Source organism: Labrus bergylta, chromosome 22, assembly GCF_963930695.1.
Source record: "Labrus bergylta chromosome 22, fLabBer1.1, whole genome shotgun sequence".
Classification (NCBI taxonomy): Eukaryota; Metazoa; Chordata; class Actinopteri; order Labriformes; family Labridae; genus Labrus; species Labrus bergylta.
The window spans coordinates 5,762,484-5,789,748 of NC_089216.1; the positions used below are offsets into that span (position 1 = coordinate 5,762,484).

Consider the following 27,265-nt stretch of genomic DNA (forward strand, 5'->3'; position numbering starts at 1 on the left):
ATTGAATTGAATTGAATTGAATTGAAGTGAATTGAATTGAATTGAAGTGAAGTGAATTGAATTGAATTGAATTGAATTGAAGTGAAGTGAATTGAATTGAATTGAAGTGAATTGAATTGAATTGAATTGAAGTGAAGTGAATTGAAGTGAAGTGAATTGAATTGAAGTGAATTGAAGTGAAGTGAATTGAAGTGAAGTGAATTGAATTGAATTGAATTGAAGTGAATTGAAGTGAATTGAAGTGAAGTGAATTGAATTGAATTGAATTGAATTGAAGTGAAGTGAAGTGAATTGAAGTGAAGTGAATTGAATTGAATTGAATTGAAGTGAATTGAAGTGAATTGAAGTGAAGTGAATTGAATTGAATTGAATTGAATTGAAGTGAAGTGAAGTGAATTGAATTGAAGTGAAGTGAATTGAATTGAAGTGAATTGAATTGAAGTGAATTGAATTGAATTTAAGTGAATTGAATTGAATTGAATTGAATTGAAGTGAATTGAAGTGAAGTGAATTGAAGTGAAGTGAATTGAAGTGAATTGAATTGAATTGAATTGAAGTGAATTGAATTGAATTGAATTGAAGTGAATTGAAGTGAAGTGAATTGAAGTGAAGTGAATTGAATTGAAGTGAAGTGAATTGAAGTGAAGTGAATTGAAGTGAATTGAATTGAAGTGAATTGAAGTGAAGTGAATTGAAGTGAAGTGAATTGAATTGAAGTGAAGTGAATTGAAGTGAAGTGAATTGAATTGAAGTGAATTGAATTGAAGTGAATTGAATTGAATTGAAGTGAATTGAATTGAATTGAATTGAAGTGAAGTGAATTGAATTGAAGTGAAGTGAATTGAAGTGAATTGAAGTGAATTGAATTGAAGTGAATTGAATTGAATTGAATTGAAGTGAATTGAATTGAATTGAAGTGAATTGAAGTGAATTGAATTGAAGTGAATTGAATTGAATTGAATTGAATTGAATTGAAGTGAAGTGAATTGAATTGAATTGAAGTGAAGTGAATTGAAGTGAAGTGAATTGAATTGAAGTGAATTGAAGTGAAGTGAATTGAAGTGAATTGAATTGAATTGAAGTGAATTGAATTGAAGTGAAGTGAAGTGAAGTGAATTGAAGTGAAGTGAATTGAATTGAATTGAAGTGAATTGAATTGAAGTGAATTGAATTGAATTGAAGTGAATTGAAGTGAATTGAATTGAATTGAAGTGAATTGAATTGAAGTGAATTGAAGTGAATTGAATTGAATTGAATTGAATTGAATTGAAGTGAATTGAAGTGAATTGAAGTGAATTGAATTGAATTGAAGTGAATTGAATTGAAGTGAATTGAAGTGAATTGAATTGAATTGAAGTGAAGTGAATTGAAGTGAAGTGAATTGAAGTGAATTGAATTGAATTGAAGTGAATTGAATTGAAGTGAATTGAATTGAAGTGAATTGAAGTGAATTGAATTGAATTGAAGTGAAGTGAATTGAAGTGAAGTGAATTGAATTGAAGTGAATTGAATTGAATTGAATTGAAGTGAAGTGAATTTAAGTGAAGTGAATTGAACTGAAGTGAAGTGAATTTAAGTGAATTGAATTGAATTTAAGTGAAGTGAATTGAAGGTTAATGACCGTAAGCTGCATCGGGGACTGCAGTGTGGGGGAGGGGGAGGGGGAGGGGGGGGATGTCCAAGCAGTACCGCGGTCCACCCCACACGAGGGCGCTGTTTTCGTGCCCTTGTTGATTTGGAACATGGTGGTGGATCAGCAGCCAGTCAAGACATCCAGGATAACAACACAATCAGAGATCACTATTTCAACAACTGGGGGGAATCAAACAGGACAACAAAAGCATGCAACCCGTTCGGATTAACCTTCAAGTACTCTGACGAACCAGGAGTGAGAAGAAGGACTGCAGGATTTAAAAACTGTGGCTTGTTTCTTTTTGGGGGGGGAGAGAGAGAAGTGCCTAAAGGTGGAGCTGCTCTGGTAACGTCTTGACTTGTTTAGCCAGTTGGCGAACATTCATGTTTTTAGTGTTTTGAATTTGCACGAAAACTGGACTCTGAGACAAAACGAGCCGTGCTTCCCCTTACACCGAACACTTGAATATCCATTTATTTGCATTTAAAGTCATGCTGGCTTTTTATCTCGCATTCATAGCGAGTTAGCAACCCCTCCAAAAGGACCGACTCGTTGTCGCAGCGGAAAGCCGAACCCACGGCGCATTCGATCGGCCTCCGCACCAAAACAATGCCGCGGGTTGAAAATGGGCCTTCCGTAGAGCTAACACCAGGAAGCTAACACTAGCTCGACACAGCAGCAGGCCCTCTTTTAGATAAGCATTATCACTCTTAAATCAGCGTATTAAATCAAAATCGAAGTGCAAACCCCCTCATTTAACACACATAAACTGTAATTTCATATTTTAAAGCCCTGCAGCCGGGTCAGCAGACGCCGGGTAATCTGCTAATTAGCCACCTAGCTCGTTAGCCTTGTTGCTCCTGTTGTTTACAGTAAACTAAAAAACATAATCTGCAATTTACTGCTTTTTTTTGGCAGTTTTTGGAGTAGTTTGGCTACTGGCGTCGTCCTGTAATAGATCCCATATATAAGGTACGTTATTTTGTTTAATATTCAGTGTTTTTGTGTTTGCTTGACACAGAACAATACAGGTGAATATCTATACTTTCATGCAGGATTCTTACACAATGCATGCAACAATATGAGAAAGAAAACTGGCCAAATAAAGCAGCTGCAAGCTTCCTATTAAGATTATTTATAGTTTGCACACAAATGTAAACAAATCTGACTTGAGTGTGTTTAATTGCAGGCTGTCACTTAAGTTGTAATTATAATGCCATGCTGTTATCTTTAGTGTCACTTTGAGTTAATAATCCAGGACATAGCTTTACACAGACATTATGCATGAGAGCATGTGACCTTTTGACCTGCTGAGACATATCAGCCATTCATTTATGATTGATGACCTTTGTGCAGTTTCCATTTTTCCACTATCATCACTACGTCAAGTCGTAAAATCACAGCCTTGGTGGTTTGTGTTTAACCACTCATGTAACCTGCTGGAAAAGGGACACCGAAGTGGTTTTTTTTAGCAGCACTTTATTTTAAACGGGAACATGAGGAGCGATCCGTCTGAACCCGCATCCAAGTAGCTTGAAGATCCGATCTTGAGCACAACAGGGAATCCTCCTCCTCCTCCTCCTCCTCCTCCTCCCCACCCACCTCATTGTGTGCACTCAAAAAAAGAAAACACACGCTGTGGAGGAATGACATGAAGGTGATGATGACAGCGATGGGGATGATGACGATGATAAAAGAGGACCAGTGACAGTGTTGATCCCGCACCAGGAAGCAGAGGTTGCAGACATGAGTCTCCGCCAGCCCACCTCTACGCTGGACAGGTAGGCGCCCCCCCCCCCCCCCCCCACATCCACCCACTACACCCGGAACCACTTTCCCAGCACCTTCCTCAAAAAAATGTAGTTGTCCCAGATCAGCTTATCAACCAGCCACTTGACAGACTTGTTGGACCAGCTGTTTACAGAAGAACAAGACAAAACACACAATGAGTAAAAAAACCCCACAATATTAGCAAATTTAAACACAATATAATATTAAATACAAAGTAAATAAGCACTAAAAATATCAAAACTAAGAATGTGAATATATACAACCAGGATTTAACTTAGCATTACTAGTCTTAAATATGGAAGATTGAATGTAAATGTGCAAAAACAGAGTCGTAAATGGTTGAAGCCTGAGACATGGACATTAAAAAAACCAACTTTATTTGGGGAGGGGAATGTCCTTCAAATAAGCCGTGTATTTCTTATCCATATGTTTCTTCTTATGTCATCAGGCAACAATAAAAAAAAACACTCCATGAATTCCACAGGACAGTCATCATATTATCCTTCATGTCCTCCCCAAAATGCTGACGAGCTGATGCTTGACTCATGAAATCTGTGTTTCGTTTCAACTTAGCCACTGGCTGGGAATAAACAAAGACATCCAACAGCAGAGACACGGGTCCAAGTGGTCTCCCGCCCCCGATGCCAACTTTTCAGTGCGTCTTGTGAAAAGCCAGGGCTTAGCGAAAGGGCTTTGGCTTCTACTTCCTATTCCATGTGGTGGTCATTGTTTACACTCATGACCGGCTGTATGAGAAGCGAGAACGGAGTTGGATTTGTGAGAGCGGATGTTGTGCAGATGTTTTATAGATCAATTAATCATTATATTCATGTGAGATGGGATCAAGGATTGCATTATGGCAAAAACGCTAGAGGGTTCTGTATTCATATTCAGACGTTGCTAATAGATGTTAAACATCCCTTGACACAAAATGAGGGGAAAACACCGCCGAGCTTCGCCGCTCTCCGCGTGCAATTCACTGCTGAAACCCCCCCCCCCCCCCCTGCGAGCGAATGTCTGTCAACTCCTCCAGCACAAACAGACCAAACCAGCCGACCAGCTCGGTTGTTGCAAAAACATTTCACGAGGGATCTTAATTTGATCAACGGCGAGAACGTTTTGGAACAATGCCTCTGAATAAAGACATTAAAACCACGAATTATAGGAGCCGCACATACCCGAGTGTGATCATAACCATATGTTTCATGATCTATTTCAGTAGAGGAAGAGCCTGAAAACAGTGCAGCCGTTCCTTTTTTATCAATCGCAAATCAGATAAGGGCTTAAGTATTTCTGATTCAAATCCACCTCCAGTTAAATCCAGTTAATCATAAAAACTCGTTCAAAGTGCGTTCCACTGTGGCCTGTCATGACTCTTCACCTGCTGTGTTTACCTCTCCCTCTGATGTTCAGTAGTCCATCCTGTGGGTGCATCTGTCACTCTTCCATCACCACATACTGTAGCCCTGTAGTCTGTGGCCGTCTCTTCGATGCATCTTTGTCCTCATCATGTGTCTTTCCTGTTTCTCCTGCTGTCAGCTTTGTCTGTCCGTCTTGTGTTCTTTCTTGCACACACGTACCTACCAGTGTGTGTGTGTGTGTGTGTGTGTGTGTGTGTGTGTGTCATGTGACAGCAGGGCGGCCGATAAGAAAAACGCCAACTTGTTCAGGTAGGGACGGCTGTGCAGTGAGAGTTTACGTCAGGGTTTCGGGGTTAATGACACCTACAGGTTTTACAACTGCAGCTGTACAGTCCTGCTTTGTTGTTGAGCTGTGCAGGTTGAGATAGGAAGTGACCTGATTCAAAATAATCATCCATATAAGTCTAATCAGAACATTTAAAAATGGCTCTAATAAAGAAACTGAAAGGGCATCATGATTCTTATCAGGGAAACGGCTGCACAAGTAACCAACATTTTATTTATATCACCGTTTAATCTAAAAATAACACGATTTAGCCGAATGCAACTTTGAACCTAACTTTAAAAAAAAAAAAAAAAAAAAAAGTTGATTACGCAGCTTTTTATTATCTTCATTCAGGGAAGATGATGTTGCATATTTCGCCTGGAAATAATGCGTCAGTACATGGAAGCCAGCTTAGTTATAAGAATATATGAAGATAGTACGAGTAATACAAGTAAAAGTAGATTTATTCAAATCTTGCTTTTTTCTGTTTGCTTCATGATGATTGGAGTTGTTGTTGTCAGGCGAGATCGGTAGAAAAATATTCAAAATAAATGTAATTTAGATTTAACATGAATTTAGTTTCAAATCCCAAGTCTGCATTTTATTTAGTAAAAGGTTTATTATTCACAACACCTGTAACGGTACATTTGACTGCGTACAGATTGAGTTTAGCTGGACGTTCAGATTTGAATACAATTCCATCTTCGATCAAATCACATGTATACGTAAAGACAAATGCATTTTCTTATTCTTCTGTTTCAGACAGTTGTAACTTCATTGTGTTCAATGTGCATGTTCTCATCATGTTTACGATGACATCTTTCACTCGGCACTCGTGGACAACGTGCAAAATGTTGAATCTATATTTCCTCCAAGGAAAGGTCTTATGTCATTCGAGCTCACTTCAACTGTCTAAAAATTGGTAACTGTCAAATTGTTTAAGCCAATTCCCATGGGTCATAGGGTTAGAGGGTTATAGGGTTATAGGGTTAGAGGGTTAGAGGGTTAGAGGGTTAGAGGGTTATAGGGTTATAGGGTTAGAGGGTTAGAGGGTTAGAGGGTTATAGGGTTATAGGGTTAGAGGGTTATAGGGTTAGAGGGTTAGAGGGTTATAGGGTTATAGGGTTAGAGGGTTAGAGGGTTAGAGGGTTTTAGGGTTAGAGGGTTAGAGGGTTAGAGGGTTATAGGGTTAGAGGGTTAGAGGGTTAGAGGGTTATAGGGTTAGAGGGTTAGAGGGTTTTAGGGTTAGAGGGTTAGAGGGTTTTAGGGTTAGAGGGTTAGAGGGTTAGAGGGTTAGAGGGTTAGAGGGTTAGGGTAGCTAAAGAAAAAACTCAGAATGTTGCTCGTCCGCCATCTTGCTTTTACAGTTCAACAAAAGCCTTTATTGGCCAGAATAACAGGAGTCCACTGAGACACACATTTGAACTTAGAAAAGAACAATTATCAATAAGAACTATATAAAAATAACTAAAAAACTTACATTGAATAAACTTAATTATATCAGAGATAGAATTAGCCGATGTGCTAATATCGGCCGATATTATCGACTGGCCGATTTATCAGTCGGGCTCTAGTTAATAGTTTGTCTTAGATTCCAAGAATCTAAAGTGAAGCCTTCTTGTGTTTTTCTCCAATCAATTATTAATCTATAATTTTACCTTAAATTTCTGTGTTTCTGTTTCACAGTGAAAGAAGCTAAAAATGTAGAAATCTTAGTCCACCATCAAAATGTTCCATGTGGTGTTTGAACAAGTTTCACCCCCCAGTGAACCCCCCGAGAATCACTCCAAATCAGTGCCGTGTTTACCCTGTGTGTCCTTTCATCACACTCTCACACCCTTAGATAAATATGTTCATGGAAGGCGGTGCTGCTCTCCGTGTTGACATTCTGTTAGAGTATAAAGGGCGTGGGGGGGATGATTTGAACTCTCTCTTATTCTTTGTGTCTTTGTGTTTTTATTTTTACTTAAAGTCCGGTCTTCACTGTGAATATCTTCTCTCTTTTCTCTGTTCCCTCTTTTCCCCTTGTTATCTGCTGTTTCCTTCTCTTCTGTCATGCTTCGCTTTCAGCCCTTTTGCTGCTTGGTGAGTTTTCCTCTCCACTGCTTCCCTGTTGCTTTTTGTGCATTTTCCCCCCCCTGCATCAGATTTGTGACCCTGCACCTCCCTCTTCTTCTGAACTTCCCAACAACTTTTTCCCCTTACCTCTCCATCAATGGTGTTCCCTCTCTTCATTTATTCCCCTTTTCATTACCCCCGTTGTGTGCTTATTAAATTACCTTGATCAGTATTGTTTATTGCTAGAGCTCTATTTCTCCCATCTCTAAACCCAGGCTCAGCAGTCTGACCATCGGGGACTCGGAGCGCAAATCCTCTGCCACCCAGCAGAGGGAGCCATTGGTTGACTACCCTGTTGATAGTACGGGTAATTCCGACTTCCTTTTCTCGTTTTATTTTTTTTTAAATTTCAGGACCAATTACACCACATCACACACATTTCTACCCTCGCGTCGTCCTCTCCCAGGTCCTGGTCTTGTGCAGAGATGCGTGGTGGTGCAGAAGGACCAGCTCGGCTTCGGCTTCACAGTGTGTGGAGAGAGAGTGAAGCTCGTGCAGAATGTCCGATCAGGTGAGACACGTGCACAGCGGAAGTGAGGATTCGATCCTGAAAACGTATTTTGTTTTTCTAAGTACAGATGACCCTTAAAAAACAAGGCGGGGAGCAGCAGAGATAATCACTCCCATGATTCCCCTGCAGTCTGAATGTCATAGTTTGTTATTGTTGTGATTGAGAGCCCCCTGGTGGTAGAATTTACACACCGTTCCTTTAAAGGAGCTTATTTGTCGATCTTTTTTTTTTTGAAGATGAAATCAGACCTAAAGGACATAAAAAAGCGATGAATCAGTATTTTTCACAACTTCAGTGCACGCTTATCATCTTTACAGGTGGTGCAGCAGTCAAGGCGGGGGTCCAAGAAGGAGACCGGATCATAAAGGTTTTTAAGTTTTCCATCACTGACTCTGAATCTGTTTTTTTTTTTTTTACATTTTATGTACATGTTGCTGATTTTTCCATCTGTTGTTCTGTCAGGTGAACGGTCAGCTGGTGTCCTCCATGTCCCATCAGGAGGTGGTGAAGCTCATCAAATGTAAGTTTTTAATATTTTTTTTTGTGTGTGTTTTCTCAGCTTAGTGTGTTCTAGTGAAGATTATCTGACTCATTCTTGAATCGTCCACGTAGCTGGAACCTACGTAGCCCTGACACTTCAAGGACCGCCCCCTTCGTCTGCCTCCTTGCCCCTCGAGCCCCTCTCCACTGACCTCACATCCAATCAAAGAACGTCTCTAGGCGGGGAAGCTCCGCCCCCTCCGCCTCCACCTTTGCCCTCTGGACTGAGCAGCACGCCTTCCCAAAGAATCACAGGACCCAAACCACTACAGGTGAATGAAACTACAGCGTCAGGATGGGCTAAAGGAGTAGCACCATCTTTTTTCTCAGTTCTGAGTGAAATGAATGGTGAACCTTATGAAGATGGTTGTGTTTGTGAACGTGTTCTTTTTAGGACCCAGAAGTACAGAAACATGCCACTCAGATACTCAGGAAAATGCTGGAGCAGGAAGAGGCTGAACTTCAGGTACACACACATACACACAAATACTCGCTTGGCACTAGAGCATCAGTTCTGATCCATGGCTGCATCCTCACCAAAACTGACCAATTTTCAGGACCTGCTGGAGGAGCAGTCGAGGAACCCGTCGCCGTCTCTGGAGGAGCGGATTGAAAGTGCCAAAAGGAGAGCCAACCAAGTCAGGGTTAAGATTCAGCAAGATCTGGTGAGGATGATGCTCACGTCCCTGTGACGTTTTCGTCTTCAAATCTAAAAGTCGTGGAGGTGCAATGGCTTGAAAAGATCATTCTGTAATCTGAGTTCATCTTCAAAACTTTCACCCTTATTCTGTTTCAAACATCTCCCTGACTGGATCGTAGCACTGTGGTTCAGATTACAGTGAATGCATTTAAAAAAAATAATAATAACAGCATCCATGATTTTGCCTTCAAACTGTTGTTGACCGATCCTTTCATTTGCTTCTTCAGGAGGGAACGCGATCAGAATGTACAACCAGCTACGTCATAGCAGGAGAAGGTTTGTGTGTCCTTCATTTGTCTCGTTAAAAGTGTCAGAGCTGCACATCCAAGGTAATGCACCAAATACAAAGAAGTGGGTCAAATAAAAGCAGATTGCATCACTAGTAAGGCCACCTTGAAGACACACCAGCAGTCTAACAATGCTTCTCGGTATTGCTGATTTAACACTGCGCTGTTCTCCTGCAGGTCGACTATCAATGGACTCGAGTGAAGGAGACGTGGAGGTAAGCTGCGTTTGTCTTTCCCATGAAACCGTTTCGATTTGTACGTGTGCGTTTGTGTATGTGATGTTCCCACTCATCCAGCCTCCCCCTCGTCCTCCCTCCTCCCTCCTCCCTCCTCCTCCCTCCTCCTCCTCCTCCTCCCCAGGGCTTTGAGAGTCCCCACTCCTCCCCCTCATCCTCCTTCCGGATCCCCCAACACAGGCGGCAGAACTCCGACACACACACCCTGTCTGACCTGGTGAGATTGGACACACAAACTTGCACTCACTTTCAGACCGTTAGCCCCCTGGACATATAAGATCCTCGCGCGCAATCCAGAGGACATGTAGAACCGCCGAATCACTCCCCCTTGTGTTGTGCTCATTCCTGCTGTGTTGACACCTGATTTTAGAGAAAGCAAAGCAACAAAGCATCCTGTACATTTGTGTTTTTTTTTTATCACGGAGCGTGCCACTGTGAGATATTTCTCTGACAACATAACTGTCTTTAATTACTGAGGTCAAGAGAGCATGAAATGGTCGAGGTACGCTGAGAGCGCCCTCTGCTGGATCAACTTGTAAACTACTTCAGACGGCCTGGTGCGCCGATCGACTGTCCATTTTGAATATGAACGTCTCATTCCAGTTCCAATGTGAACTTTGTGTCCCTCCCCCCGGGGTTTGAATTAAAGTTTCAACACAGACATTTAAGTGCAAAAACAAGGAGGGTCCAGATGAATGACAACATGTAAACATAACGGATTTGTTTCCCCTGCTGTCATGGTGTCAAAAGTTTGCAGTATTGAGCTTATTGTGACAGCTTTATGCAATCGCCATCACGTGCATGTAAATTCATGTTTTATGAATGTACTCTCTTGAAGCCTGTGCATGTGTGTTTCTCTCTTCACAGGGTGGAAAGGCTCAGATCATCGGCCCAGAGGAAGAGGATGAAGAAGACGACGGCTATGCATTTAATGAGGTCAGAAGGACATCTATTTTTTTTTTTTTTCCAATACTTTTCACCTTTTCCTCCTCTGGGTCTTGCTGTTCCCTCCACCCAGATCATTCATCATATTTGTCCTCCTCCTCCTCCTCCTCCTCAGATGGACGGTCCGTTTCAGGACATCGAGCTGCTCAAGTCACGACCTGCACACATGACCGTGTTCATGAGATACATCTTCACGCAGCTTCTGGACCCCAACCCTCTGGTGAGTCCACGTCCACGTCCAAAGTCTGCTCGTCTCCTTTTCTCTGTGTATGCCGTGTGTGAGTGATGATTCAGCATTATTTCAATCACATCTGGAGTAAATAGAAATAACCAACCTGATCTCCAACTCTGTTTTGTTGTAGTGTTTAGACTCTTAATCCAACAAAAAAAAAAACCACTGATTTTCAACATTTGCCATGTGTTTTTATGTCTTGATTTTTGTTGCTTCAATCACGGTGACGTGCGTCTGTGACAGCTGTTTTACCTGTCGGTGGAGGCCTACCTGGGCTCCAGTCCTAAAGACGCACGCACACTCGCACCTCAGATCTGCTCCCACTTCCTGGACCCCGATGCTGTATGTGGCAACCAATGATTTCTTACTAATATTCATCTAATTGTCAAAAAAAAGAACAATTTTATTTTGAAGGAAAATAACTTCAATCAAGAAATGTCTTAGATGTAGGTTAACTAATAATTCAAGCATAGAACCATTTTAACAATGGAGAAATGGAAATGTTAATGAGCTCTGCTGTTTTTTTAACCACAACATTGTTGTACCTTTTTCTGAAACTGCAACTGTCCCCTCGCAGCCCCTGAAAATCAAAGTGCGAGAGGAGTATCTCACAGATATCGGTAAGGAATGAGTTTCTTTCATTATTAAGAAATGTATACGCCTCCTTTTTAATGACATGTAAGGTCTTCTTCTCCTTCTTCTTCCTTGAAAGACTGAAAGAAACAACTCGATGATCATGTCTTCTTTTGTGCCACCAGAGAGTCGACTTCACGCTCAGGAGGACATCAGAGGACCTCTGTCCGAGCTCCAGCAGCAAGTACTGCCTGACATCCAGGACCAGATCCAGGACTACAGGTGCATGACTTAGTTGTTTTTTTTTTTTTGGTTGGTCGTCCTCGGGAAGTGCACGATGAGCTGACTACACGATTCGACGTCGTGATCTGCGCTAGTTGGCACAAGAGTTACCAGTCGGATAAACTAACGATTAATATTTGATTCATTCAGAACTGCTTTGCCGGTGTTGTGCTGAGAGTTGCATGCCTGCCTAATTTTGCATCCTCCTTTAAAGTTCCTCTACAGATATTTTAGGGTCAAACTCTGTCATCAGCTCAAATTCTTTAAAGCAAGCTAAAGAAAATGCATCTTCTGTGGAGTCTATAGAACAATAAGGACACTTTACCTTTATCAAGTATAAACTTCAGATGCTTTGATCTTCCCCTAGACATGAGGAGATTTATACCATTTTGCGATTCTCCATAGGTGTGCATTTCTCTGCTCGACTACCTGAATGTAATCCAGCACAGGGGACAGATGTCATCTAGCAGCATGGAGCGGTTTGGCAGTATTTGTAAAGTTGTCTGTAGGCTCTGTCAGGTTATACTAGTATGTAACCTCTCGACTGGAGCGATGCTTACCCAGTTAAAGCATGTGGATGTTAACCGGCAAGGAAGCCTGAATGCTGGGGGTGCTAGCAATGCTAATGCTATCTACACACTGCAAAAACCAATTTTGACACTGTTTACATGCAGATGCAGAGTTGAGCTGTGTTAAATAGAGTTCTATTTTCACTGCTTTCTTCACGTTTTCTCAACTTAAGAAAAGTCGACTCGTCTGAGTTGTATTTCCATTTAATCACCTTTTTAAATGGGTCACCTAGGAGCATCCCCGGTGTGTACTATTTAAACCTTTGAACCATTAAAACTTGCAGTTAATTCAGTGGAGTTCGGGCTTTGTGTCCACTTTCGGGTGTCACATCTTAAAAAAGTGAAGTGCATAAAGCTCAAATGCGAGCGCGTGTGAACTTGTTCAACGTTTGTGTCACAGGAACAAACAGATGATGGGCCTCGGCTCTCTGTTTGGAGAGGGAGACCTGCAGCACCTGGACGGGGACCCGTTGAAAGAGAGGCAGGTGGTGGACAGACAGGTCACCGCCCTCTGGGAAATACTGTGAGTCTGCAACTTTAATCAAACACTACTTCTGAGGCCTCGAGACATTTATATCGATCCTGCAACAGCGTTTTACTGGTGTCCCGGTCTGTGAATTCACATTGCCTTACCTCGTGTGTGAACAACCAGCTCAGTGAGAAATCAGAGGCACTCCACCTTTTAAGTTTCTGGAGAGTTTCAGCAGTGTATATGTGAAAATGATTTTTTTCCTGTTGCAATAAACCTGTACTATTTGAAGTTTATAATGAGGGTGCAGGTTGACTTCCTTGAGGAGAAGAGTCCTCTTTATGGAAATGATCTGAAACTAGCGCAGACTGTTTTATGAGCGTATTCTTTAACACACTTGCACAGTTAAACAAGGTTTCCCTGGCAACATGGTCGGCTGTTCAGAGCCCAATAAAAAAAAAGTTATTACAAAGCGACAGAAGGAGCTCAGACGAGCTATCATAACAAAGGTCATTCGCATCGCCGCAAACCCTGGAAACCACATGACATTTACTCCTTTGACTCTACACACACACACACACACACACACGCACACGCACACGCACACGCAGGCCCAGTGCTGTCACACGACCGCTGCACCGCCGTCTGCTACACTCTCGGTTCTACATCTGACGGATCTGGATTTAACTTTGAGGAATGAAGCTGGATATCTCTTTAAAAGCCTGATGGTTGTTGTGAAAGGAGCTAACGGCGTTTTTTATGTCTCTGTTTCTGTTGCCGCTCCAGATCAAAGCACGAAGAGGACAGGAGGTAAGTGTTTGAAAAGTGATTTATCAGAATCACCTGGCGTAGAGATTCCCCTTTTGTTTGTTCTCGACACCTTTTTGCTTAGTTTGACTCCTCCCTCCTTGTCTCCTCATGTGTCCCTCCACCATGTTTGTCCTCTCTCTCTCTCTCTCTCTCGCTCCTTACCTCTACGCCCCCTCACTCCTCTTCCTCAGTTCTCCTCTGGCGTCGGCCGTGCTCCTCTACCTGCGGCACTCGGGCATCAAGCTGAGAGACTCCAAGGTGTTCCCCGGTCTGAGCACGGAGAAGGAGAAATGGCTCGCTTTCTTAAAGACCAAAAAGGTGAGAGTAGTGTCCAAATGGAAGAGAGGGAGGTTGTCAACATGTTTGATGCTTTGATGCGTGTTTTAAAACGATACAATCTGTTAATTTAATGATCGATATTATTGAACTTTTTAACCAAAAAAAAGAGAGCGTGCTGTCTTAAGTTAGACAAAATACTTGCCGATGTATTTGTGCAGGTTAGAGAGATGCTGATGTTTTAACTACTGCTTCATTGCAACTCGCAGCATCTCTCCCTAATTGAGACATAACTCCTACGCCCCTGAGATTGTGTCATTCCTGCAGACAAACTCCTGCACACTGTCTAAACTAGTGTGAAGTGTGAAACTTGTGCAGCCTGATTGAATGGTTCCTCTCTCCGCAGCTGAGTGGTATCAAGAAGGATAAAGATGGAGAGGACAAAAAGAGAAACCCTATCCTGAAGTACATCGGCAAACCCAGGACCACATCCCAGTCGAGTAAATACACACACACACACACACACACACACACACACACACACACACACACACACACACACACACACTATAACTCAGACTCATGCATTGAACTGATGCAGAAAATGAACTGTACATTCTGACATCTGACTCCTTCATTTGTTATTATCACCTGGCATCAAGTGTTCAAACATCCAACAAACACATGAAACACCGTTTCAGTGTCTCTCACTCTCTGAATGTGTCACACTTGATTGTGTTTGTTCCCTCTGCTCATCCTTTTCTTGTTTGTTTATTGATTTTGAGAACTTTCGTTGAGTTTTGTTCTGATTTTGTTGTTTCTTTTTTTTTTTTTTGTTTCATTTTGTAGCATTCCATGTCCCCTTGTCTCCCACCGAAGGTACACGTTTGTTCACTTTCACTTTCACTTTAAGAGAGCTTCCTCCTCATGTTATACTCACTGACCCTTTTCTCCTGACAGTCTCATGTGCATCCTTTCATATCATACGGTACTATTAAGTGATAATCTTGTGTGTGCAGTCCGTCCGGGCAGCGTGAGGAATATCATCCAGCAGTTTGAGAACAACACGGAGACGGGCGAGGAGGGAGGGGACGCCGCCGCCGACCCCCAGAGGCTCTCCACCAGCAGCCTGGGAGAAGACAGCATGGACAGGTAGCAGCTCCAGATACAATCATGAAACCATGATGACGATAAACTTTGGACATTATAACCCTTTCAAATATTTTGATCAATATGGAGAATTGCATCTGGATGCTGTTCGTCATTGAGCGTGTTTCCTTCACCTCTCTCCCCCCGCAGCCCCACCATCTCCGTGCGCCTGGCTCGTAGCGAGTCGCTGAAGGCTCAAGGAGAAGGCCGCCGGCGAGGCGTCACCTCGGGCACCGAGTCGGTCCCTCGCTCCCGGAGCGACGTGGACATGGAGGACTGTGGGGAGGAGAGGGAGGGGCCCGGGCTCCGGCCGCTGCAGCACAGCACGTCGTCGTCTGCATCCAGCAGCTCTGCACGGTACAGACTACGCTCCCGCCTCAGGGTGCTTTCACTCACAGATTTCATCGACTTTTCGGAGAGCGAAATGGTCTCAAATATCTTAGGGACGAGTTGTAAATTAAAAAAAAAAACACTCTGTGTCTTTTAAAGAAGGGTTATTTATAATGAGCTTCTAGGAATTTAAACGCTCCCCTTTAATGACAGCTTGACACTCTCTCTCACACTCAGGTCTCTAGAGAACCCTACACCCCCATACACCCCTCGGTCGAGACGCAGGTGAGCTTCCACGTCCTCCCCAGAGATCAGATTGGTGTAAATAAAGATGGCTGTCCTCTTTTGTGCAAAATTCTTCAAGCTAAAGTGATGTGGATCAGCCTTGTTCAACATCAAACCTCTGAGTGATGTAATGCTAGTTAAGGAGATCTCTAGTTTAGTTATCTCCATCCATACCCATATTTTTGTTTTCTGCCATGCTCTGTCCCCCCTCCCCCCCCCACACACACACACACACCTGTGTTCATGTGTGTTAACGTCCATGTGCGTGACTCTGCAGGAGTGTAGACTCCCCGTTGGCACTGCTGCCGGACGCCGTGGCGTTAGAGGAGGAGGCGTGCGACAGTCAGAACTGGCAGGACACGGTCCCCGCTCAGCTCCTCGCCACGCTCAGTCCGCGGGAGGTGGACCGGCAGGCCGTCATCTACGGTGAGAGTCAGAAAAAGCTGCCACTGGATGCTGCAACGTGCGGGACAAACAAACACAATCTGATGAAATTCTAGGCGTCTCATTATCGGTGTTCCCTCTCTTCCGTCGTCAGAGCTCTTCACCACCGAGGCGTCTCACCTGCGGACCTTGAGGGTCTTGGATCAGGTCTTCTTCCAGAAGATGAGGTCCGTGCTGAACTCTGAAGAGCTCGCCTGCATCTTCCCGAACCTGCCCCAGGTCTATGAACTCCACGGTCAGTTTGTGTGTGTGCATGTGGAAGTGTTTTTATTTGCAGATCAACAATGATACATTCTGTGAAATAGAGAAAAGCCAACACAACATAAAATGATGAATGATCAAACAAGCAATCAGGCCTAATGTTTCAGGGCGTCCAAGTTTCACACTTCACACCGGGTCTGAGTACGCTTGACCCCAATGACCGGTTCATTTGAACATTGTGAAAAAAAATTGCTCAACGGTGGTACGATGATCTCAGACACGGTTCATGTGCACTCGGAGATGCAAACGCAACCGTACTCAAACAAGGAAGTGGACCGCTTTACGACGTAATTGTTAAACCGCTCCCGATGCGTCGAAAAACGCAGCAAACGCGCGCTAAAGGCCCGTTTCATCCTCTGAGCTGCACGGTAGATGTGGAAGTAGGAAGAGGGTCCTTGTTGGCATCTCAAAAACATCCACGGTTGTGGTTGTGGTTGTGGTTGCCATGGTTACTGCAAAGCAACTATTTACATACCGCCCCCCTGCTGTATCGGAGTACAATACATACACAATTGTACTCGGGTACGGTACGATGTAACGGGTGAGAACGCAGAGCAGAGCAGAGCAGGGGGAGGGGGAGACACTCGTGCTGAATGTGAAAACGCCCTAAGAAAGGTTTAAGAAGCGTTACAACTTGGAGAGTAAAGTGAACTTCCTTGGCTCGGTTTCTTTTCTTCCTCTGCTTGCGTTGTTCCTGTTTGCACAGTAAACTCAAGTTGTACTTTTAAGTCAACACGTATTCATGGCGCCGTGTTGCTCTGTAAATGATAATAAGCAAAGCAAATACAGAGGAGAGGTGGTACATGTCGGGCGTAATCACAGCCTGCAGCTTCACTGAGTCAATATGTGTTCTGGGCTTTAATTCAGAGCCAACATGGGAGTGTATTGTAGGATGATGTAACTCTCTTTACTGTTTTTTTATGAAGATTTACTGATTGTATGTCTGTTTTTTTTTACTCCTTCGCAGCAAATCTGTGTGAGGCAATGAAGAAGAGAAGAGAGACACCCATCGTTCAGGCCATCGGGGACGTCATGCTGGCCAGGGTGAGTGGATTTACAACCGCCTCATTCACTTGGATTTAGCTACTTAGACTGACCTTCTTTGGGGCTGCTGATCCAATTTAGTCTTTTACCTAAGACTTTTTTTTGGGGCCAATGTACGCCTGACTTCCCCTCTGACCCCCAGAGGAGACATCTAGAAACACGGTTAAAACAGCATATATGTCTTGAACATCTGGTAATGTGAGGGGCGTTACAGACCCTATAAAGTCTATAACCTCCAAACTCTCGGGAGCCACCTTGATTATTTCCAATGTGTTTTTTTTTTTGTTGAGGACTGAAAGTCTGAATGTTGACAGCAAAGTCGCTCCTCACCATGCTGAAGCACAATATTCCCCCCTTCACTTTCCCCCGTTGGCCTGCATTCACACTGCTCCAGGACTAACTGGGCCCGGGCCCTGTTCCCTTTTTTACATACGGTTGCGATACATCACATGAATGGCTTTACGGGATTACGGGATGGAGCAGTGTTACCTAATAACAGGAAACATTCAGGCTCATGAGGCTAATGCTAACGCCTGGCAGATGTTAAATCTTGTCTCGAGTTCATTCTTTAACATGGAGTTACTGCTTCTTCCAAAAGATGTTTCTACGTATATTAAGTCTGCTAACAGTGCTGCTTGTTTCCAGTTTGAAGGTGCAGCTGGAGACGAGTTTCAGGAACAGGCGTCCCAGCTGTGCAGCCTGCAGACTCAGGCTCTGGAGCTCATCAAGAACAAAAAACGCAAAGATCCTCGTTTTGCACACATCATCCAGGTACACACGCGTAAAATTCCTGGCATGTTTAATTCTGAAGTAATTGTATAAAGTGAAAATCAGAGATTGTGTTGTCCTAGTAAGTGTGTTTATAGTTGCTCATCATTTTGCCGTACGTGCTGGTATGTTTGACGTTTTGTTCAGGAGTGTGAGGCGAGTCCTCACTGCCGCCGGCTGCAGCTGAAGGACCTGCTGGTGTCGGAGATGCAGAGACTCACAAAGTACCCTCTGCTGCTCGACAACATCATCAAACACACAGAGGGTGAGTGTGGCATCCACAGACGTTGACCTCTATCGCAGAAGTCCTGCCAGAAAAAAAAGGAATGTTACATGTGTATTCTTGTTGACTCTTTTAGCCGGCTCGTCAGACCTCCCCTCTCTGCAAAGCGCCCAGGCGTGTTGCAGAGGGATACTGCAGGCGGTAAACGAGGTCGTCAGGGTAACGGAACACCGGCAACGCCTCAGCCAGTACCAACGCAGACTGGACGCCGCCCCTCAGTTTAAGGTAGTGGAATTGGTCGTTTCTTGTGAACCTGCCTCTTCCTTCTTTACATCGTTTGTATTCAATTAAGTGTTTTCAAAATGTGTTTCACAGAGTCTCGACCTCACCACAAAGAGGATGATTCATGAAGGTCCTCTCACGTGGAAAGTCAGCAAAGACAAGCAGATAGGTGTGTTTTATCTGTACGGAACACTTCATTCTGCGACGGTGCAAAAGTTAACTTTAGAGGTACGTTCTCACACCTGTTGGTCACGTGTCCCTCCCCCATCAGAGATCCAAGCGCTGCTGCTGTCAGACTGCCTGGTCCTCCTGCAGCGGGGCCCCGACGATCGGCTGCAGCTCAGGTATCCCTCCCGCTGGCTGGGTGGAGGCGGCGGGGGCGGCGGGGACAGCAAGACCTCCTTCAGCCCTCTGGTGAAGCTGGACTCGCTGCTGGTGCGCTTAGTGGCTACAGGTGAGAATGCGCTCGCAAAACGGAAAGCTCGCATCGGAGAATGTAATGCTCTCTGGCGTTCCTGCGATCCCGATCGGACGGCTAAGCGCGTTGTGATTTCTCTCCTCAGACAACAAAGCCCTTTACGTCATCAGCACCACCGAGAGGCAGATCTATGAGCTGGTGGCCGGGACGTCGTCGGAGAAAAACACGTAAGATCTGCGTCTTTATCTCAGGAGCATCTGGGTTCTTCTTGAGCCTCGACGAGTCTTTGAATTTTTTTCTTTGTATTTTGCAGCTGGAAAGATTTACTTGAAAAGACCATCTCATCATCTGGAGGATCATCACCTCTGATCAATCACGGATCCATACGTCTCTCGTGAGTAAATCTGATATATCTATTTTTTTTTTAAAAGTTTAAAAGTGTTTTAATCCATCAGATGAACTTAGTGTTTGTTGTCTCTCTGTTTTCTATAGTTCCCCCAGTCTAGGCAGTGCGTCTCCAGTGTCAACTGGGAGCAATGTCTTTGCAGGTAACGACCAAAAAAAAAAAAACAGTGATCATCTTTCAACTGTGAAGAGTTGTTCTTGGTCCAAAAAGAGACTTTTCCATTCACTTAGATTGTTTGTAATGTTGCAGATAACTCTATGACAGAGCAGTCGGATTCAATGGAGACTCATTCGTCGGGCGACGACATCGCACTCTCAGCGGCCGCTCCTTCCAACGTGTCGGAGAGAAAAACAGCTGGAGTGGCGGAGGCGGCTTTACAAGACGGTGAGTGGGAATCCAGAACGGAGTCAAACTTCTACATAATGCTGCATGTAAAGAAACGAAATAACACGGCAAATGCTGTGCAGAACAAGTGGACGTACCCGGTGGTACAGAGTATACCCACTTATATTACAGACTGATTCCATTGATTGACAATGTTCAGCATGATGCTCCATTTTCTTTCCTAAGATGGTAAGGCGATGACCCTCTCTACTCTGTCTCTGATTGGCTAGTGCATACTGACTTGATCTCACAGTTTATAACAGAGGCCGTTTTTCCAGATCGCTTAAAAAAAAAACATTTGGGTGGGAAATTGTGAGTAAACCCACTTCTTTAGACACCACTGGACGTACCCATTGGTTTGTGAACCCCCCCCTTTTGAAGCCTGATGTTTGTTGGTGGCCATCTTGTTTTGAATATTAATGCAACAGTGTTTGGACTCCGGCTAGGAGAGCATTGTTGAGTCTCCATCCTGGTTGACGGGTGTTTGAGATTGAGAACATAAGAAAACTCATTCAGAAAACTCTTGCAGAGGAAATCAATCCACTGAGAAGTAGGCAGAGTTTGGTTTCATCCAAATGGATTTATGTCTCCCCCTGCTGGCCGTTACAAAGAATGCAGCTTCAAGGCACTTGTGAAACCGGAGGCTACATCTTCTTGTTGTATCAAGTCTATGTAGTTGTTATTATCTTATTGAACAATGCATTTAAAAGAAAGATAGAAATCTATATACAGCGACTTACTACCGGGATGTTTTGCAGTGGAAACACTACGGCAGCTCATCATACGAGACCTCGAAGAGGACGGCTGGAGCCACGATTCGGACGACACGCCCACCAACGAGACGGGGAACCGGAGGAGCTCCTTCAGCGAAAGACAGCGGCCCGAGTCCCTGGAGACCGTCCTCAACTTCAGCACCGGCGAATGGGAGGCTGAGCCCGAAGAGGCCCCGCCCCCGGAGGCGGAGCAATCCAGCGTTCAGGTCGTGAGGAAAGGTAACGAGGACCGGGCGGAAAAGCTGTGAATTGTAAAGTCTGCGGCAGGTTTGACGGATCACTTTGAGTTCATTCAGTCACTCAGACGCGAGTCTTTAAACCTTTTATGTGAAGAGAAAACGACGATTACTCCTTAACTCGCCTTCTCCTCTTTTGAGACGAACGTTGATGCTGGTTGAACTAACAGTGAAGTCACCTGACTGATTTCTTGCTCTTTTTTTGTGGGATCATATCTGCTGTTTTTGATGGCTGTTCTTCCTCTGCATGTTCTCCTCTCACTTTTGGTGATGGATTATTTTGCTTATTTTCTCTTTTTGTTTTGTTTTTTTTGTATCCGCTTGCTTCTCACAACACGACGACACACTGATCCCACGCTCGCTCGCTCGCTCTCTCTCTCTCTCACCCGTTCACACTCTCTCTTTTTTTCCTCCGCACACACTTTCTTTGTCACTACTATCTTCTTTGCATAGCTGTGGTTGCGGGTCCTTCTTCTTCTTCTTCTGTCCCTGACGACATCACTGATGATGTCTCCGACCAATCATCCAAGCCGAGAGGCGGGGCCACGACGCAGGGTAATGAAAACTCAATTGGTGGATTGCTGTAGTTGATCATGGATTGCAGTCTTTAAAGATTTTGGATGTCAAATTTGAGCTGTTCCGATACCAATACAGGTTTCCCAAAATGCCTCTGATACTATCCTCAATCACAGACTTATACATTATAATCTGTGTACTGGTCATATAACCTTATTTATTAGAATGGGGGGGGGGGGACACTAGCTGCTGTGCTTATTTTTTTAGGGATAGCATTCCTAAACAAACTGATCTTAGTTATTAAAATCTGAGTAAATCAACTTTGTTTGAAAATTCAAGGTGTCTCCAACGCTCATCCGCAGACACATGTTCTATGGCAATCATTTCCAAAGTCAGCCGTTAATAAATATCTTTATTTACAGATTCTAAAGAAAGGTGAAGACTCTAGTCAGGGGTCTGGATTTCACTGTCAGACTTGTTCTTGTTTGCATTTGTGTTGCAAACGTAGTCTTGAGTGTGAAGAGCAAAAGGAGGAAGAACACGGACGACATGCACACCATGTGCTTGACGCCGTGTCATGAAATCATATCAAGCATTACGATTTCCTAACTACCTTGAACACATCAGACATGAACGATCTGACCTCCGTTCTGCAAACAAGTTTTTTTATTTTTATTTTTTTATTTTTTTTATTTTTTAAAGTAAATCAGTTTCTCTTTCGGGTTCATAAAGCGGAAGCCTCTGTGAAACTTCCTCTTCTGTCTTTTTTTTTTGTAAAGTTATGTTTGGGGATTTTTTTTTTTAGATAGCGCAGCTGAAGAGAGACGGGAAATGTTACGTTCAGTAAAACTGAGACTCACTATAAACAGATGAACGGGGCGGCGCTCCTCTGCGGGGTGTAAACAACCAATAAATGACATCATTTTTCTCTGCAGACATATCGGGAGGGGCGACTTTTGCTTTGCTTTGTTTTCATCTTAACACACAATCCGTTCTCTAGTTGCTAATTGGACTGTAACCATGGCAACGCACAGAAAAGTTAGTCACTGCTGGAAGTCTTTGACGGCTCACTGCTGGCTACACCTGCATTACTGAGAAGTAGGCCGTCATATACTGGTGTCAGATCAGATGATAGCCAATGAGTTCCAAGCTTGGTGGTATAATCAACCTGCCATCATTGCAAATTCATGTTGGAATCAAAGTAGGAAGACAAAAATGGTATCGGAACATCTCTTCAATAGAATATGATATTTCAACCTGTTCCCACTGTAGTTCCTGACAGCTCACTTTTCCGTTGTCTAGGAAACACTTTCTACCTGGTCATGCCCACGGAGCAAGGTGAGAGCGTCACCGACGATGCCGAAGACCCTCCCGCCCCCGTCGCCACCCCCCACCTCCCTCGGCCGCCGGAGGGGACGCCCACCTGCGACCCGGAGCCCGACCGATCGGAGGCTATGCAATTAGAACGTGACGAAGAGGAAGACGCGGGCCAATCGCAGGCGGGGCACCCGAGCCACGTGATCAAAAATGTGGACGAGATTTTTCACACAATCGAGGGGTTGATGAGCAAGTTACGCCAGCTGAAGGTGAGTCAGGTGATCAGGTGGAAATAAGACAGCCGGTGATTCCACTTTTGTATCAAACTCCCCCCGTTTTTTCCAACTCTTTCTGATGTATCAACTCGCCTAATGCTGGTTTCAGACACTTACAGTTTAGAATACCTTCTTAATCCTTTAAAAGGCTTTATATGTGATTTTTCACACTTAAATATAATATAAATCAAGTATATCCTCTGAAAATAACTCTGTGAGTCATGACTGTCTACAATGGGTGTAACACCCGAGTCCCACTGTCTGTGATGTTTTCAGAGTTTTCAGAGTCCTATCTTCAGTTTGTTTACATCGCCAGGACAGCGGCTGACTCCTCCCCTCGTGTATAAAAGTTGTTTAATTGAGGGACTAGAGAAAAGAAGAATAACATACTGTACTCACTGCTTAACTGTGTTTCTAGATCACGCTCATTTCAGGTAAATTTACATGCAGTGTGAAGATACCAGCATAATAAAGATCGCTAGCATTAGCATGCTAACACAACAATGCAGCGCGAGTTGTTTTGGTTTCATGCTGGTGCTCAAGGGCGACATCTGCTGGATCAAAAAATCGCATATAAAGCCTTTAACGTTTTTTAACTGCACATTTTTAAGAAGTGTTTTGCTTCTTTGTCCTGCACACAAAACCTTTGGCTTTGGTATCTCTGCAGGAAATAGAGAAGGCCCATCACAAGCTTCTGAAGACCCTCACAGAGCCGCCTGTCAATCAGGAGTCAGAGGAGCCACAGTGTCACTCTGCATCCGTCTCCAGAACACCGTCTCTGGATCGCGGCTCCATAGACGGTAACAGAGGACCAAATTAACATCCTCAAGACTAATGCAGGTTTACATTTTGTGGATGCTTAATACGATCTTTCATTTTCTTTGAATCAACTCAGGCAAAGAGGGCAGTCCAGCTGAGCCCAAGATCCTGTCGACTGGATTTTGATGTACGTCGTGCAGAGCAGGTTCACTTGCAATCGCTTAAAAAAAGGACGCGCACAAAACGTGTACCCGCTGTCAGACTCAGCCCCGTCTCCCCTCGTCCTTCCTCCCCTGCATGCACTGACCAGTGGAACAGAAGCCCCCCGCCCCCTCCCTCCCCCCTCCCCTCCCCTCCCCCGGATGGACCACGACTCTTTGTTTTGTTTTGTGTGGAAGCTGGGCGGACGCACCGGGACTTCTGAAGTCTGTCAAAACTTCAGATGCTTTCAGGAGCCACGAGAGAGGTGTCCAGGACAAAGTGAGGGGGGGGGGGGGGGGGGGGGGGGAGAAAGTGATGAAGGAACAAAACAAAAACAAAAAAAGGCAAGACGACAAGTTGACTGGAGAAGAGGGAGAACAAAACAAAAAAAAAGTTGAAAAGTATTGAAAGTGGAAAAATGACCAAGTCGGATATTTTTTTTGAAGGAAAAATTGCGTTTTTATGTCTCGCTGGTTTGAAGGAGCAGAAAAGTGTTGAAATGTTAATTTAAGGAAAATCCAAGGGACCCATCACCCCCTGCACTTTACCCACAATGCATCCCTCTGTCATGTATGTCCTCTATGGATGGATCAGGGACTGGAGGTTGCCACTGGCTTTATGTTTGAGCCAAGATGGCCTCCGTGGGATCCCCCCCCCCTCCCCTCCCCCGCCTCCACTGGTTGCTTTACACTGAGTTCACCTGCCACCACGGCCGAAGGACTGTGTTGTTATAATTCAGGTTATTTGCACTGGGTAAGGAAACCAATATCACACACACACACACACACACACACACACACACACACATATCATTTAACCATCTCATTCGTTTGTATCCCCTTGAGTTATCCACATTGGGAACAGCCACTTTGACATATCCTTCAACCTTTTAAGCTACGAAATGACTGAAAGATTCAGTGCTACATTTTGATCATTACATTCTTCATTTTGTTTTGTTTTTGTTGTTGTTTTTGAAGTTCTGGAAACACTACTGCGCTGTTTACTACTGATATGCTGGCCAGGTTGTTTTTTTTTTTTCTTTTCTTTCTTGTTTTTGTTGTTGCGCTGCTTCAGAGGCGTACAGGGATTTTAAAAAAAAAAAAAAAAAACAAGCTCAGTGGATTCACACATCCGATCTGATCATGTCAAGTTTGGGAAATTTAGGATGTTTTTTTTTATTCTAATGGGAAAAGTTCCAGACGTGAGGAGACTGGACAAATACAGATTCACCCTCGGGGAAACTTGAATTTTTTTTCTTTTCATTGTTTTGTCGCTCAATGAAACAGCTGCCAAATATCTCCGCTGACCTCCGCCGGTCTTCACTTTTTAAGAGTCCCAACGTGAGTCTTTCAGCGGATTGTGTGTGAATATATACGGCGATGAATACTGTGAACCAGCAACTTCTCCTCTCTCCCCACCCGGTGGTCGTACCGTACACAGTGTTTAAAAATCAATGTAGCCCGACACCCAAAGGACTGTGCTCTTTTACCAAGTAGCTTTCCACAGAGAGATCCCGCCTTCACTGGGAGAAAGGACAAAACGTATATCCACATGGGCGACGTCGCTAAGTAACTGGTATATTTCCACTAACCTGTGAGAGCAGCACAAATACGTTTAGAGGAATAGTTTCATATTTTGGAATCACACTTATTTGCAAAGACTGGTACCACTTTCATTTTTTTCCACATACTGGTTAGCTTGGATTTGCTTAGCGTGACTTTCAAGACAGGAAACAAGAGATGTGAAAAAAAAGGGGGAAACACCCAACCTGGGCTTTTGTAAAAAAAGTCGACCTACAGGCGGCTAAAAGGTTGCTAATCAAGATGTTACTGTTCATTTAGCTCAACAAGTCTCCAGAAAGTGACATCGCCAGGCCGAGAAATCTTCTAAACACATGCAGAACCATCATTTTGTATGTTCTAGTGGGTTTTTTTAATCAAACAAACCAAATGAGACTTATCTTTAATGGTTTTAGAGTCGCTGACGGTCACACTCGTAGCCTTTTAGACGGAGCCATGCCAGCTGTTTCCCCCTGTTTTTAAGTCTAAGTGACAAGCTAAGCTAACATGCTACAGCGTCATCTCATCAAACACTCAAAATGTCAAAACTGTTTCTTAAATTGGAGCGTATGATGGAGCGGTTTAATATCCTGGGCGTTCAGAAATGTTATTTTTCCCGCCCCCTGCTGTCGTCGAGGCTGATTAATAAGTAAAGACTGACGCTGAAGCCAACGAGCTTCCTTTATTCATCACACTGTTTTACGCACACATACCAGAAACATCTGGAAGAAGTGTTGCAAAGAGGAATCCTCTTCCTGGACTGAATCTGGTTTGAGCTGGTTTCAAATACTAACCGAGGAGTTCTTTAGGAAGTCACACAGACTTTTTTTTTTTTTTAACCAGCTTCAGAAATGACAACACACAACCCTAACAGAACCGAACCAGGATCCATGTACATATTGACACACTACAAGAAGCCTCTGAATCTACCATTAAAAAAAAAACCCCAATAAACCGGACGCCTGATCCTCGGTTCTTTAACTCCTTACTCTCTGAAGTAGACACCACCAAGAAGTGTAACTTTCACAAACGAACAAAACTCTGAAATCAGAGCTACTCACTGATCAATCAGGTCAGGTGATCTAAGGGACTGATTCTGTATGAACTTGAGGAATTTGTGCTAAAAATGGGGGGAAAAAAAAGGTCTACCAAAGTGAAATGTCTCTCCTGTGGGAGTTGAAGGGAACAGTTTCTTTTTGATTGTTTTTGTGTGTTCTCAACATTTTGCCTGCTAATTTCCAAGCATCTCAACTAAGATGTGCCCCCCCCCCCACATATGGTAAAATACTGCTTTGTTTATCACACTTAAGAAGTAGTAAGTCCATCATTTGACACATAAACGTCCCTGTATTTGATTGAATCAGATTCTCCTCCAACTACAGCATTTTTTCATCTCCAATTTCTACCTCTTCACTTCAGTTATCTATCTTCCACCTTCTTTTTTTTCCAGACTTTTATCTTGTACATTGACATCAGCGTTATGGCCCTAACCAGCCGTTTAAAAAAAAAAAAAAAAAAAAAAAAGCTCTAACTGATTCCTTTTTTTTTTTTTTGTTACAAAAAAAGTTGCACAAACGAACTCCCCTGCACGGTGCAAACTACTGTATGCATACACACGTCTTTAACTATCATCTCGTTGTCTTTTAATTTGTGTTTTTTTTTTAAACAATACAAAACAAATCTCGTTCACTCATGTAATATAGAGAGATCAGACCCACTTGTTTTATATATGTCCATTTTCTTTCTGTAAAGCCTTAGTCCTCGTATTTGATTTTATTTTTGTAGATATGATTTTTAAAAAAAAGGATGTATAAATTATTTTCTTCTCCCTTGTTTTTAAAATTGGTGAGATTGTTTAGCTGCACAGATGGAAAAAAAAAAGAGCTCATGTCTCAGATTCATGTGTTTTGTGAGATTAAAAAAAGAAACTGGATAAAGAAAATGTGCATGCGAGTGTTCAATCTTTGAAGTTCACTG

General features: G+C 43.5%; 1 protein-coding gene and 1 long non-coding RNA gene across 8 annotated transcripts; one reads left to right on the forward strand and one right to left on the reverse strand.

The window, feature by feature from the left end:
* Positions 1 to 1,737: 1,737 nt before the first annotated feature.
* On the forward strand, positions 1,738 to 27,230 carry arhgef11 (Rho guanine nucleotide exchange factor (GEF) 11). 7 transcript variants are annotated; one of them, XM_065950888.1, is made up of 42 exons: positions 1,738 to 3,414; positions 7,181 to 7,195; positions 7,444 to 7,535; positions 7,635 to 7,739; positions 8,057 to 8,106; positions 8,202 to 8,259; positions 8,352 to 8,551; positions 8,674 to 8,745; positions 8,837 to 8,944; positions 9,207 to 9,255; positions 9,444 to 9,481; positions 9,627 to 9,719; positions 10,370 to 10,438; positions 10,563 to 10,667; positions 10,923 to 11,021; positions 11,257 to 11,299; positions 11,438 to 11,534; positions 12,504 to 12,626; positions 13,359 to 13,382; positions 13,574 to 13,700; positions 14,065 to 14,158; positions 14,508 to 14,537; positions 14,678 to 14,810; positions 14,958 to 15,164; positions 15,375 to 15,422; positions 15,700 to 15,848; positions 15,961 to 16,101; positions 17,095 to 17,171; positions 17,817 to 17,942; positions 18,087 to 18,204; positions 18,299 to 18,447; positions 18,538 to 18,613; positions 18,716 to 18,898; positions 19,008 to 19,089; positions 19,176 to 19,256; positions 19,355 to 19,410; positions 19,518 to 19,652; positions 20,411 to 20,644; positions 21,115 to 21,216; positions 22,480 to 22,763; positions 23,437 to 23,569; positions 23,665 to 27,230. In XM_065950888.1, exons 1-42 carry the CDS (start codon positions 3,380 to 3,382, stop codon positions 23,712 to 23,714), a joined length of 4,290 nt encoding a protein of 1,429 aa, XP_065806960.1. In that variant the 5' UTR covers positions 1,738 to 3,379; the 3' UTR covers positions 23,715 to 27,230. The 7 variants fall into 7 exon arrangements, with proteins under 7 accessions (XP_065806960.1, XP_065806964.1, XP_065806962.1 ...); XM_065950892.1 differs by lacking the exon at positions 21,115 to 21,216; XM_065950890.1 differs by lacking the exon at positions 15,375 to 15,422.
* LOC136177497 (uncharacterized) lies at positions 3,093 to 5,074 on the reverse strand. The gene is made up of 2 exons (XR_010665097.1): positions 4,819 to 5,074; positions 3,093 to 3,547 (listed from the first exon to the last, which is right to left on the reverse strand). It is a non-coding gene; the product is annotated as an uncharacterized lncRNA (long non-coding RNA).
* Positions 27,231 to 27,265: the final 35 nt, after the last annotated feature.